Genomic DNA, 14,473 nt, shown 5'->3' with positions numbered 1-14,473 from the left:
ACGTCAGTTGAATAAAACCGTGCAGTATACGCATAAAATTTTGATTAAATTGCGCGATCTTTAAAAAAATATTTCCCACGGTATAACGTGTTATCTGAATTTTTTTTCCAATAAATTTACGACTACGACCGTTCGGTCGGGGACAATACATACGATACAAATATGACGTGTGTTTATTTACCTGCGGATAGTTGACTGGGCGCGTTACGGCCAGATATCTGTCGAGACTTATGGCGCACAGATTCAGTATCGAGGCCGTGCACATCCACACGTCAACGGCCAACCATATCGAGCACCAAATGTCACCAAAGATCCACACCTGTACATCGAGAACGAAATTTAGTACACCCACTCGACACTCGTCGTCGAAGTTTTTTTTATAAAAACGCTCGTATTGCGCGTACCTTGAAAACCTCCCAGGTGGCGGAGAAGGGCAGCACGGCGACGCCGACCATGAGGTCGGCCACCGCCAGACTGACGATGAACATGTTGGTGACGTTGCGCAGCTTGATGCTGTGATAGACGGCGGCGATGACGAGGCAGTTGCCGACCACGACCATCACGTTGACGACGGCCAGCACGCAGAGCGTCACCACGATACCGGGACTCGACCACTCGACTGCCTCGTACAAAGCGTTGCAGGCACTCTCGTTCAGTTCCCTCATTTTACGCCCACCCCACCAAGCGCGCGCGAGCACACGAAGCTGCTGCTGCTGCACCCCCGAGCTTGCAGTAGAGTAGTTCGAGTATACACGGGGCACACGCGGGGACGAGCGAGAGCGAGAAAATTCAAATTTTTCGACGACGGGGGGGGGGGGTAGGAAATTCGAACTATACACTTTTGACGCACTCGTTCACGCGAAGCACAATGACCAACCACGCGGGCGGGCTCGAATATTTATATATTGTTTCGACCGCGTACACACAACACAGCACAACACAGCACAACACAAAATGTGTTTTATTACACTTTTTTTTCTTCCTCTCCGGTACCACGTTGTTGCATGTACACGGAAAGCGAGGGTCGAGCGCTTTTCCCGCGCCACCCGTTGATCAAGTTAATTCTATTCGTGTCTTATTCGACTCTTCTCTTAAATTCAATAAAACCTATTAAATACTGGATTAAATTTCTTTTCTCTCTCTCTCTCTCGTACTGTCTCCCTGTCTTTATCGTAGCGTACAAACTCTCTCCGTCACATCGCGCTTAATTTAATTTTCCCTTTTTTTTTTCGTCCTCGTCGTCGTCGTCGTCGTCAGGAGCTTAAATCCAATTAGTTTGTCAAGACCACGGGGCTATTTTACGCCATGCTTAATAATGTGGGATTGTCAATTGTCGCTCGTAATATCGAATACTTGTAATTTACATCGAGAGAGCAGAAGTCAGGGGATTTCGAGAAAGAGAGATCTTCGAGTGTATACGGCATGGACGATTCGCTCTCTTTTGCATCGATTTGCTTGTGCGCAAATATATTATATATGTACCGTCGTTATATGTATATAGCTATATCTTCGGTCTCTTATCGATACCTTTGATTGTGACTGCTTGAACTTTCAAATTTTCCTCGGGAATCGTTTTTCGCCTTCCTCGAGAGACGAAAGCCGCTCTCTCTGTGCTGCGCTGCTTCTGCTTCTGCTGCTGCTCCATGCATAAATAACGTCTTGTCCCCAGCAGCTCAACATCGAGAGACCAAAGGATAGAGAGAGAGCAGGAGCCAATTTAAGGAGTATTGAAAAATAGAGTGAACTATATAACCTATTCGTATTATATGAAAAAATTCGTCACCTCCTGGGCGTTATACTTTTTCTTCTTCTTCTTTCTTCTCCTTTTTTTATATCTAATAACTTTTTTTTTATCGCTTGTACTGAGAATTTTTCGCCTACAGTCGCAACATCTCTATTATCTGCCTCTCGCACTCTCTATCTCTTTCTCTCACTCTCTAAACGTTAAAAAATGTATTTATCCAATTACTGAGCGGTCGTCCGTCAATGATGATCGCGAAATCATTTGACAGCGATGATAACAGCCGACGTTTTCTCTTGCAAATGATAAAGTTGCAACGCGCGGCCGAGGCACTCGTCAACCAAGACAATGTGGCGAACGCATGCTGCTGCTGCTGCCGTTGGCTTTTTCGATTCTCGTCGTCTTTGTCGTTGCTTCTCGCGATCGGGCTTAATTCGAGTCGAATCGAGCTGCTCCTTGCTTCTTTTTCTCCCTCTTCCATCTTGCGAACTTCTGGAACAAGCGAGGAAACGTATAAATTATTAGATTGTTAAAATAGCTTTTAATTAATTTTAATTTTAGTTTACCCCATTAGTTGGCCTAATGTCAATGGGGACCAGTGCTTACAGATAATGCTTTTATGCTACTTAGAAAAGTCAATTTTTCAAATGCACTTTTACTTTTTTAAATCGATAAGCAGATAAAAAGTTTAGAGTAGATGTGTGTCGAAGGTTTCATTCACAGTTCACTCGCATTGACGAATAGACCAGCTCGATGGTCGAGCTGATAAGTAAAGGAATTGATCGACGAACACACAACTAGGCGAGATAAGGTAAAACAGTTGAAAAATGGATCATATAGGTAACACGTGTTTCTCGGTTTTTTTTTCGGGAATAGTAGAGCGTACATTATCATCCTTGAATCGATAAAATTTTCTGGTTTATAAAGCGATGCAAGAGCGTGTAGATTATTGGACAAAAAACGTCTGAGAAAAAAAAATACTTATCCAGTGTGGTATACTGGATAACTACAAAACTGGTTTCAGTGACCGGCGCCTTTAGAACTAGGACATGAATGTACCATAGATTTCGTGCACACACATACACAATAAACCCCAATAATCCCAATGCGACAAGAGCTTTTGGCTACTTCGAATTGCCGATCTACACAAAAAAGCGATTGAATTCTGCGAATTTTTAAGGGGATTCGGAGCCGGCTCGTATAGAATCGATAGTTTTCTATTCGACTTTCTGAAAATTTAATGAACAATTTTTTTTAAGAGTATTATAGTGTGCGATATTCTAATGTTAGAATCTGTTTGATAATCTATGATCGTTAATCATCTTATACAATTATTTTGAATTTATCACTTGCAGGTTTATAGATTTAAAGGTACTCGCCATCTAGTGGTGGAAACTGAAAGTAGTATTATCGTATTTCAAGTAGTTGAAAACTGGTCAATTACAGCCTTATTAATAAAACCTGCAGGAACAGGTCACACATCGCTTCTGCTTAGAACGGCAACGCAGCGATTGAATCCCGAGAAATACTTTTTTTGCTGCGCGATGTAAATAACTACTAATTGTAATGAATTGCTTTTTGTACGGCAACGGTGGTATGTAAGTTTGATTGATAAAACTGCACGTTCATTTTTATGACGTAGCATTTAAATTTCATTTTTTCGGTTTACGACTTCAATAAATAAATATATCCTCTGTGCAATTTAACAAAATTAAAAAAAAAAATTTAATCAAGAAATAGAAGCGATACTTTTGGTGGGCTTGACTGCGTGCGGGTACCGAGCTAATAAACTTCATAGTTATCGCTTTTATCGTATTAGGACAATCGAATGTACTTATGCACACTTACATACCTCTTTACTTTTTAGAATGAGAAAGCTAGAAAGAGAGAGAGAGAGACACACACACACAGACACAGTCACGAGAATTTCATTGTACAAGTTTTGTTAGCCTACTTTGAAATTTAATTTACTACCCAAACCCCGAACTGCTGAAACAGTTCCTTTAAGAATGATACATGCGAGTTGCTCTCTCTCTCTCACTCCCTCGCTCTCTTTCGACCTCACAGCTGGCTTTGCATGTTAACTCTGTGAATATTATATAGAAAGCAAGCCAAAAAACAGCCCGGCGCAGCAGCAGCGACGACGCGAGCGTGTGTGCATATGCACCCCCGACCCGGCGTATTAGGTGGAATTTCTTCTTTTTTTTTCAACTGCAGCAAGTCATTAACACCGCTGGCAGGCGTATGTATACGTATTATAAGTACTAATACGGAAATGAATATACAGACTGACCTCGAAAATAATACAGATCGATCGGAATTCGGTATATTTACCCGTATAAACAACGATTTTTATATACACGATGTACTGCGAGAAATGAAGTGCATTATTTATATTTAGATGGAATTGGATTTCTCGTCGGTCTGGAGAGCCCTAATGCGCGTGTATACTTATTTTAATTGAGTTTCTTTTGCAAACAATTCGAAATCTTTCGAAAATCCTGAACGAGACGTAAAAAATTTATTCACCAAAAGTATGTTTCCCTTGGCTCTAAAGAATCACGCGAGCCACGATACATACTCGAGAATTTAAAAAGCAAGTATATACCGATACGAAATATATATAGTCATACAAACTGATACGTGGAGCCGACAAAAAAAAATAAAATAAAATAAAATAAAATTCGATTCTGTCAAAGGTATATTATTGGGGAGCTTTCGCGTAGTCGCATTGTGCGCCGTTCAATTTGGCCTTATTCAAAACAACGTAGCGGGGAACGTCGATGCGCACACGCGTGTTGCCCATTTATTTGAAACTTTTTTTGTATGTTCCCTTGTCGTAGTTGTTTTTTCTTATATTGTTCCGCGCAGCTGAACATTTCAAGTCGTATCATTTAAAGCGAACGAGAAACCGGCATGAGTTATTACAACAGAGCACGGTTAGTAATTTACGATTGTGATTCTATTTGTCTCATTTGTCAACGCGCGAACCAAACGACTGTTCGTGTATACAAACACTAGACAAATCTAAAACAAATATAATTAACTTTTTTTTCTACATAACATCGCTTTTGAATTCATACATATACCATTCGAATTTCTGTTGACGATGTTTTGCTCTGGACAGAGATACAGAGCGAGAGAGAGCGAGATAGAACTCTATACATCGAAAATAGAATAAATTTGAGAAATTCTGTCGGAGCTCTCCTACCTTCCATTACAATATGTATATGGTTGATTCTCCCGAAATCTGCTTTTTCGGGTATGGAAAACGAAAAAATGGTGAAAATTTTTTTGTCATATTGAACGGCGCGAACTAGTTTACCCTTTTTTAAACCATAAAATATGAATAATTATTGAATCTGGGGCTTTAAGATTTCGTTTTACGAAAACTATGTCCGATTTTATGCTTAAAATCGACTATTTTCGGTTACGGAGGTGACACACACGGAGGTGACAAATCGCTGCTTTGATCAACTATGTAAGAAAAATAAGAAACGCACAAAATTTTCCGCACAACCCGAAATTTGGTCATGAAAAACGAGTCTTTTGACGGGGCGAGCGGTTAAAAAGAATGATCATAGCTCGAGATATTCATGTCCACGGAGGTGACCGTTTTTTTGACACACGCGAATTTTTCAATAGAATAATTATCGCAGCATCGATAAAATGTAAAATTTGAACCCGCAACCTACACCAATCGAAAGCTGGGCTATAATACTTGACATTTACGTATCTAGCGACATCAAACATGAGTTAGCGACCCAAAGCAGGCGGTGTGTTTGAAATTATTCAAAAGCATGATTAAAATCCGAGACATTTTTCAATTGCGTGGGAAATTTTTTAAAAACATTTTTCAAAGCCCTATAATAGACTTAAACTTTACTCTGGATGTATAGAAGCTGGTCTCGTAGTTATTATAAGGTCAGGTGCTTATGAGAATGCATGGTAAATGCAAGTAGAGTTGATTTTGTGACCTAGACATGCCACGGAGGTGACATTTGGGATGTATATCTTCACGGCAAATTTAACTGGCACTAAAAAATTGAAATATTTATGTTCAATCATGAAGAATACAACAATATTAAATGAACGACCGAGCCAGTTTTGGCTCATCTTCACTAGTTTAAGAATATGACATAAAGACATGCAAAAAGCAGATTTCAGGAGAATCAACCATATCGTTTCGCAAAAATCGAACCCGCCACACGCTCGCCGAAGCTATTCATATGTATACACTATACATACATACATACATACATACACACGAAGTTGTAAATTAAGGAAAATTGCATTTTCGATCAATGATTAATTGTTTATCGGGGGGTCATCGTTTCCATTGAATTTTTCATACGCGCCCGATAACCTACTTACGTATATCGAACTCTTCTTCTTTTCCCCGCCGCGCGGTTTTTTTTTCTCTCGCGTGTTCGCGCGCGTACGTATCTACCGTATTTTATGCATAGATGTATGAAAACGGCGACAAAAATAGAGATGCACAATTAAAAAAAAAAGAAGAGAGAGAGAGAGAGATTAAATTATTGGAAAAGTTCAAAGAGTTGGAGTCAAAATAACGAAAAGAAAAAAGAAGGAAATCTGCAAGCTACAAGTTTTGGAAAGAGCGAGAGAGAAAAACGAGGCGCAAGAGTTTGCATTTCAAGTTTCGATCATCCAGAAGCTCTTTATACTTTTATGTATGCTTTTTTATTCTTTAACTTTTTCACTCTCTCTCTCTCTCTGTATCCATCTCTGTCTCGGAGTTTCTGCTGCTCCGATTTTGATATACTTGTACATAATAAAAATGGACTTTGGTACATATACACGATATATATACGTTAGTACCACGACGTCATCGACGCATACACACACACACGCACACACATACGAGCTCGAACGAAGGAATAAACTAATTTTAGGAACGATCGATCGCATACATATAATATAATATGTACACATGTATGTCAGGCTCGCACGGGATGTAGCATACACGTATAAGCAGCAACACACGTACTCCGATCACAGTGCCTGCCTCATTGCGGGGATGCTTGAGCTACCTTCTCTCACCCCGCTTGCGAGCTGCTGCTGCTGCTTCTTGTTACATTGAAACGTATCCTATATGTATTGTACGCAAGTGAGAGCATCGCAACGCCGAGCGAGCCTCGACCGCCGACGCGTCTGTGCACGTGGGGTATTTGCTCGCAATTGGCAAAACTTTGCGTGCGCAAGCTCGGTCGCACACACACACACACACACATGTGATCGTCCAATATACATACATGTAAAGTCTCGTTTTAACAAAAGACAGGCTGAGAGTGTTATATCGGTCCGAGAGCCTACATGCAGATGATGCTAAAAGCTGCGGTGACTCTCTTATAATACCTGCATGGCAAATAGCAACGCCTCTATCTATATGCGCATCTCTCGGCTCTTTTCATAGATATATACATACGTACGAGCACGCGTGCGGTAAGTTTCGTTAGTCGTCGAACTATACACTTTCAACATGGTTGTATATATGACGCGTCATTGTTGTTGCAGTAGAGGCCGGCTATTATGAGTAATGTGCATGGACTATTTTCACATTCGTGCGTACAGTAGGTAGATACTGCACATATCTGCCGCGCGTGCCATTGTTACAATGTGCGAGAGATAGATGGAGAGCAAAGGACAACTACTGCTGTAGCTGCGCTCGAGCTCGCGTTTGAGAGCCTCGAGATGCACACATCGTCGTTGTGTGCACATAGCTATATATAGTCATCTTGTGCACCTAATTAAGCGAAAAAACCGCCAAGTTTCACATCGGTTATGCATAAAAGTCGCTTCGTTCTGGAGACCTTATTTTCGTCGACGACGACGACTTTTTCGCTGTGCACACACACACACACACACAGACATACACACCCACACGCGATCGTTCTTATTCAAATATATTATTATTATTATTATTATTGAAGTGAAACTTCTATATTATTATTATTATTATAATTCCATCTCGAGCCGTTTACGTCACAATTATACACATTTCTCACGGCACTAGTAATATATTATTCAGCTATTTTTATCAATTGCGAATTATTTACACGCGTTCGAACGGTGGCAGCGGCAAAATTAATAATTAATATTCCATTAACATTAGCTAATGCGTTTCGGTTGATAATTATGTTTACCAATTACTCGAAATTAATGCCTAAACTTCGACGTTCTACGTATATATAAGGCCTTTCTCTCGGTGTGTACGCGTGTGCGTATAAGTATAACATTTCGTTTTGTTTGAGAACAATATACAAACTCAATCGAGAAGTCGATTGTTGTACAAACATCGCCCGCAACGGCGCGGCTCTCGAATGATATTATACACTCTCGCACACATATAGATATACCGACGACGACGACGGTAGTAGTGGTGGTGCATCAAATTCGAGGAATCGATAACTTTTTGTGTGTTGAACAGTTAATCGTTCGATTGATATTAGAATTCAATAAGCGCGTGTATCGAGAAGCGGCAACCGAGCAGCCGCACACGAGCCGCGCGGACGGAAATCAAACGTAATTCGGTTAGTAGAGATAAGTAAACTTTCTTAACGCAGAGGCTATAGGTAGGTGGTGGTGAAGGAGAAGGAGGAGAGAATAGTTCACCGAGTCAGCTGGCTGGCGAAAGCCAACTATAATACTAATCAAGAGGGATTTATTCCGTTATTATAGAGGAGCTGCACTGCACAGCCTAGGTATAAAATATAGGTATATCTCTATCCGCCCGGCACTTTTCTCGGTGGGCACGCGCGAGCCGCTTTATGGCGCGATATATATTCAGGCAGTTATGCAGCGCGCGCGGCGCTCTGAATGTATTATGAAAACCATGTATACGCAGTATTAAATTACGATTTATTTGCCGAAGATGAAATTACTTTCGAAGACTGGGGAGGAGGCGGGGATGGGTTGGCTGCTGCTGTTGCTGCTACTCCTCCTTGAGGCATCGTATACTAATAGAGGCCTTAGGGCGAACGAAACGCAAGCGCGCGTCGTTTAGCGAAGTAGTATATAAAGTTGTTATTATGTACTTTGTGACGTGGCTCTCTCTCTTTAATAAGCTGTCGATTGTGCGTGGATGGCCAAGAGCCGTTTGAGAAACAAAAGTAAAGTCTCTTGGATTTTAATGGTTCGAGATGACAGATTCTGTGGAGAATTTGTATATGAAACCCCGGGTGGAAATGCTCGATATTAAAAGTGGCCTCATAACCAAAAAAATGATCGTTAAACAGTTTTTTAAATACACTAAAATCATTCAACTGACTTGTTTTTGGTTAATTTTTTCTGTTACAATTATGTAACAATTATTGTGTGTATTTTAAATGACCTGGTAATGACCTAGTTTAATCGTTTCAAAAAATTTAGACCTTTATTTTCAACGACTTTAAATACGATAATACCACTTCAAATCTCCACCACTAGATGGCGAGTACCTGTAAATCTGTAAATCTGCAAGTGGTAAAGTAAAAATATGTGTATAAGTCAAAGTAAAATTTTGAAAAAACTGACTTCCAAATAAATGTCTATTTGCCCAAAAAAAAAAAAAAAATTGTCGTAATTGTTCAAATTGCCTATAAAAGAAAGAAAAAACCCCTTACAAAAAAGAAACGTGTCTGTACATCTATTTATATTAATGTAAGTAGCTGCTTCGAACGTGTCTTATCGGAACAAGTGAAAATACATGAATGAAATCAGCGAAGCTCGAACACGAGCCGCGTCGCTCGTGTTCAATGAAACAGTGATTTAGCACATCAATGAAATTCTTGGTGACATTCCGATGCCACTCCGATTCCCCCGAGAGACAAGAGTGAGGAAGAGAGAGAAAATATTTAACGCGGCACGCGTCCGTATGGCTTGCCTTTACAAATGGTAAAGCGATTTTTACCCGTCAAAAGTGTACATGAAATATTTGCATCGGTGATAATTTTTTTTTTCAACAATTTTTCAATAAAAATTTGGACGTTAATTAAAATTAATTGAGCCAAGTCGTGCATAGTCTTATATGCACGATGCAATATATAATTGAGTCTTGGCGTACGTGGAGCGTATTTTGTTGAGAGGGGGCGAGCGTATACACAAAAGCACGGCATAATTCTAATACTCTCGCAAATCGTGTTCTATCGCAGCTTTTCATGCGGAACAGCTGCGCGCGGGTGTGTATAAGCGCGCGCCGTACGGACCACTTCAATATTATCGCAAGCCCTATTATGAAAATCAAGATTCGCGATGTTAAATATCATTATTATAATTATTATTATCGTGCTCAACATTGAAATGATGGAAATGCAAAGTGGCACACATAATTCCTCAACGAAGACAGAGAGAGAGAGAGAGAGAGAGAGAGAGAGAGCGAAAATCCACCTCATGCTGAATAATAACACAATCGGATTGCCGAGACTTGCACGGGAGCTTTTACTCTGCGCGAGGAAGAAAAGGGAGAGCGAAAAAAGTTGTCTAACGACGCGACGACAGGTCGTCGGTTCGCAACGTTCATAATCACTCAGAAAAATGAATAACGATCCCGATTGACGAGACAAAAAAGAAGCAGAAGAAAAAGTAGGTGTCACGCGGCCGAACGAGCCTGCAGTCCGACACAAATCTGAGGCCTCTGTCTCTGTATTTTTCTCGTAAACAACAGCAGCTAAGAAGAACTGTGCCACGTGCATGACGACGACGACGACGACGATGGGCCGCGCGCACAATGCATCAAACGTCAAAGGGTCAGAAAACTAGAAGCCTTTGCTGCACACACAACGCGAAAAGAAGAAGAAGAAGCAATAGAGTCGCGCGCGCTCACACACACACATGGACGCAGAGATTGGAGCCGGGCTCGTTGGTGGAGCAGCAGCAGCATCGGACGAGGGGGGTAAAAGTAGAAGCAGAAGAGAATCGCGTGGTAGTAAGCAAAAAAAAAAGGAAAGAAATAGAAGTAACTTCAGCCGAAAGTTTTTCACATTTTTTGTAGACACGTCGTCTGTCGCTAGCGCGCGACTCCTGCAGTCTCTCTTTTCTCTCTCTCTCTCTTCTTCTTTCTGTTTTTCAGTTTTTCTCTGCGCGCGCGTGGCACACACAGCACAGCAGCACACTCTTTTATTTTCACACGAGGCTCTATCTCTCTCTCTATCTCTATCCCTATGCCATTCGAAGCTTTTGGTGTATGTGTGTGTGTGTGTGTTGTTATTTATTCGTGCCTTTCCACCGTTACTCTAACTTGCCCTTGTGCTTGCGAGGCGCATCTTTGTCTCTCTCTCTCTCACTCGCAACTCTTTCTCGCTCGGCTTCGCTGTGTTGTGTAGAGCTTTCTCTCGACTCGCAAATATATGGTACGTACTAGCTTCGCGTCATTGTTTCAAGATACGCTGCTGCCGCTGATGCTTATGTGTACGTGTAAGGCGTGCACGTATGCACATGCACATACGTGTGTGTGTGTGTACGCGACATACTGTGCGGTAGATAGTAGCTCGTAGCCCACTTCACTCTGTATACTCTCTCTCTCGACTCGACGTCGCGGAGGAAACTTTCGGGGTCAGAGGCATCTTCTTAATTACAAAATAATATCCCTCTCGCCGTCTCCTCCACAGGCCGACGACGCTCTACCCGCTGCTACCGCTGCTGCTGCAAGCTCGCGAAGATATAGATACGAGAGCGATCGAGAAAAGACCAGCTTCTTCTGCTAAATTTTTTTTTTTTATTATTAGTTTCATTTTTTTTTCTCAACCGCATGCAAGATATATCGAATCTCGAAGCTGCCACTGCTGCTGCTGCTGCTGCTGCTCGACGCATATATGCACCACACAGCGGAGCAGTGGCACACGTTATATATTTAAAATAGGTCGTCGTCGTCGTCGTCGTCGTGCATCGGGTAAGGTATTTATAGGCAGGCGGTGCCTGTTCTTGACGAACGATTTCTCAGCTTTGTCTCTTTCTCGATTTTTGCATACATAATGCACGTAATATATAATAATGACGATGACGCGCGCGACTCCGAGTTTTAGCCATCTTACGCGCCCGATGAGATCGCCCATAATAGGCTCGCGATTTTTGGCTCGTGATATACAAATGCTCGGTGCTCAATAAAAGCTTAATTCTTACACGAATACACGCGTTTAGCATTTACGTAATGTTATGATTGAATAACGGGTGATATTTTTCCTGTCTTCCTCTCTCTCTCTCGCTCTCGCACATAAGGCAATTTTTTCTTTCATTCCGATAAATCTTCGTTCGCCATGAAAATGGACATTCCATTAAGTATGCAATAAGTTCAGCTCGCCGCCGTGCCGCCACCGCTGCCTCTGCATAACCATACCGATAATTTATGATAGCACCGCGAGGCCTTGCCGTTATAAGCTCCTTGTTCTGAATTCCATATAAGCGTGGTACTGCACCGCCGGCAGCGGTGGCGGTGGCTGAGACGCTGGCACGTCTTTATAATACTTATCAACGCGAGCAAATTATAATTATTTTTCTATAAACTGCATTATGCAAAGTTAAACAATTTAATTATTATCATCTCTATTTTTATGATCTCCCAAAGTTCTTTCGACTTTAAAAGTAAGCTTCCGATACTTTGTACGAACTAAATCAATTATTTTTCATTCCCTCATAGACCTTGAATTTTGAATAACATTTTGGAAAAAATATCTTTCAGCAGATGAGTGTCATCAATATGTTTATAACTCCAAAAATGTACTGTTCCATGTGTATGCACAGGTAGAAATGCTCAAGTCAAGAATTGTTTAATTGCGTAAAACTGTTCATTTAAAAAAAATTATAATGAGTGATCAATAATTCTGTTACTATAAAGTTATGTTAAAACTATTAAGCAAATTTTAAATGCCTTAAAAATAATCATTGAATCGTTTGAAAAGTTTAGACTAGCTTTCAGCCACTTGAATTATAATAATACCATTTTAAGTATTCACCACTGGATGACGAGTAACTGTATTTGTAAATCTGCAAGTGGCAAAGTCGAAATAATTGAATAAGTCCAGCAAAGAATATAATAACTATAAAGTAATGATTTGGAATTATCGCATCTTTTATAGATTTCAAATTATAATATTAGGTCGTAGACGCTCAAAATTATGTATTTTCGGTCTTTATTGGCGTTCTCGATGGCGTACTGGAGAGCCGCTAAAATAGCCCCGGACTCTGTCTGGAATACGCCGGCATCGGGCGTCAAATTATTCAACCAAGTCTGATCGTTCATTGGACACCAAATCGCCTATCCTATCCTGGATGGGTCGACTTTACTGGCGTCCTTGTATGTAGGAACGAATTGGTTTGATTTGATGTGATCGTCCAACATCCCATTACGATTGGACGATTTCTTCAGAATCTCACCGAAGCTCGAATCAATTCTACTCGGAGTCACTTCTACGGGCCTAATAAACTTCTTCAGTAGAGGGCATTTCCAACTCCGGGACGAGGGGCACGCACTCCTCGATTATATACATGAAAAAATTGTATTTTGAATCAAGGTGTTTAATTGATCAGAATATATTGACTTTATTTTAACTTCCATTACATAATTTTTGTAGTTATGCCTTTAAGCGTTTACATTTATGATACATTTTGTAGTTCAATTTAGTCGCCCATGTTTTCACTAGCCTTATGTATTGTAGTTATTTTATCAGCCTTGTCTCTGGGTGTACATGTTTCAATTATGCTTTATTTGTACTTGATGTTATTTAAACATTCAAAACGTAAGCAATCGGAATATATTATATTCTTTGCTGGACTTGTACAATTATTTCAACTTTGCCACTTGCAGATTTATAGATAAAGATACTCGCCATCTAGTGGTGAATGCTTAAAATGGTATTATTATAATTCAAGTTGCTGAGAGCTAGTCTAAACTTTTCAAACAATTGAATGATTATTTTAAAGTCATTTAAAATTCGATTAATAATGTTAACATAACTGTAACAGTATTATTTATAGTATGTTCAAATGGTTATTCGTACGAAGTTTACATAGTCAAAAAAATTCATTAAATTAATAAAAAACCGTTGATTATACATCCGTAAAAAAATGTTTCACGTTCAATATTTATAAATGCAGTTCTGATCGCCCTTTTACGAACAAAATAAAATGTTGTCTGCCAAAAACGTACGGTTGAATTTAAACCGATTGATTTAGGCCGTGTATGGGAAGCTTAATTGATATGTAAAAAGCAGTCGAAAAAACTTTGCGAGATCGTGAAAAAACGAGATTGGTAAATAATCGAACACTCTAATATATACGTGTACACGTCGAATCGAGCGACGATTCCGAGTTTCGTTGCGTGAGCTTTTCAATGAAGCGCATCGAAAGTTTTATCCTTTTCTCTCTTTTGTAATAAAATGTGTATCCCTTGTACACGTATACGTATAGGATGCACGAGAGAATATCGATGCGATTCGTATATACCCCGGGCGCGATACATTTTCAGAAATCCATTCGACCCTATATATAAAGCTCCGCTCGCGCGCGCGCTCCGCAAGTGCAAAAATATTAATTTCTCGATACAGCTTACGAGGAAATCGTTGGTCCGAGACTTCGAATTCTAGCGATATAGCTTTCTCGCTCGCTCGCTCGTATTATTCTCGAGGAGCTGAACTATTGGAAAATCATAAAATTGAAGCGCCAAAAAAAAAAGAAAAAGATGTAAAGGAAAAAAATGTTTAACGATCAATAATAAGGTATTATAACCACCGGCTTATC

General features: G+C 40.3%; 1 protein-coding gene across 3 annotated transcripts in view; it reads right to left on the bottom strand.

Moving 5' to 3' along the window:
- Positions 1-14,473, bottom strand: part of LOC106651783 (octopamine receptor Oamb-like) — a 60,644-nt gene that overhangs the window by 36,453 nt on the left and 9,718 nt on the right. For 2 of the 3 annotated variants that reach the window (XM_023459399.1, XM_023459404.1), the window contains exons 2-3: positions 405-2,233; positions 182-319 (exon numbers count right to left, since the gene is read on the bottom strand). In XM_023459399.1, the coding sequence (XP_023315167.1) occupies positions 182-319; positions 405-665 (399 nt within the window). In that variant the 5' untranslated portion in view covers positions 666-2,233. The remainder of the gene's footprint in view (positions 1-181; positions 320-404; positions 2,234-14,473) is intronic. The other variant, XM_023459402.1, reaches the window with a different exon arrangement.

Source organism: Trichogramma pretiosum, unplaced genomic scaffold (assembly GCF_000599845.2).
Source record: "Trichogramma pretiosum strain Unisexual culture from Peru unplaced genomic scaffold, Tpre_2.0 scaffold124, whole genome shotgun sequence".
NCBI lineage: Eukaryota > Metazoa > Arthropoda > Insecta > Hymenoptera > Trichogrammatidae > Trichogramma > Trichogramma pretiosum.
This window is presented reverse-complemented; position numbering and strand designations above follow the sequence as displayed.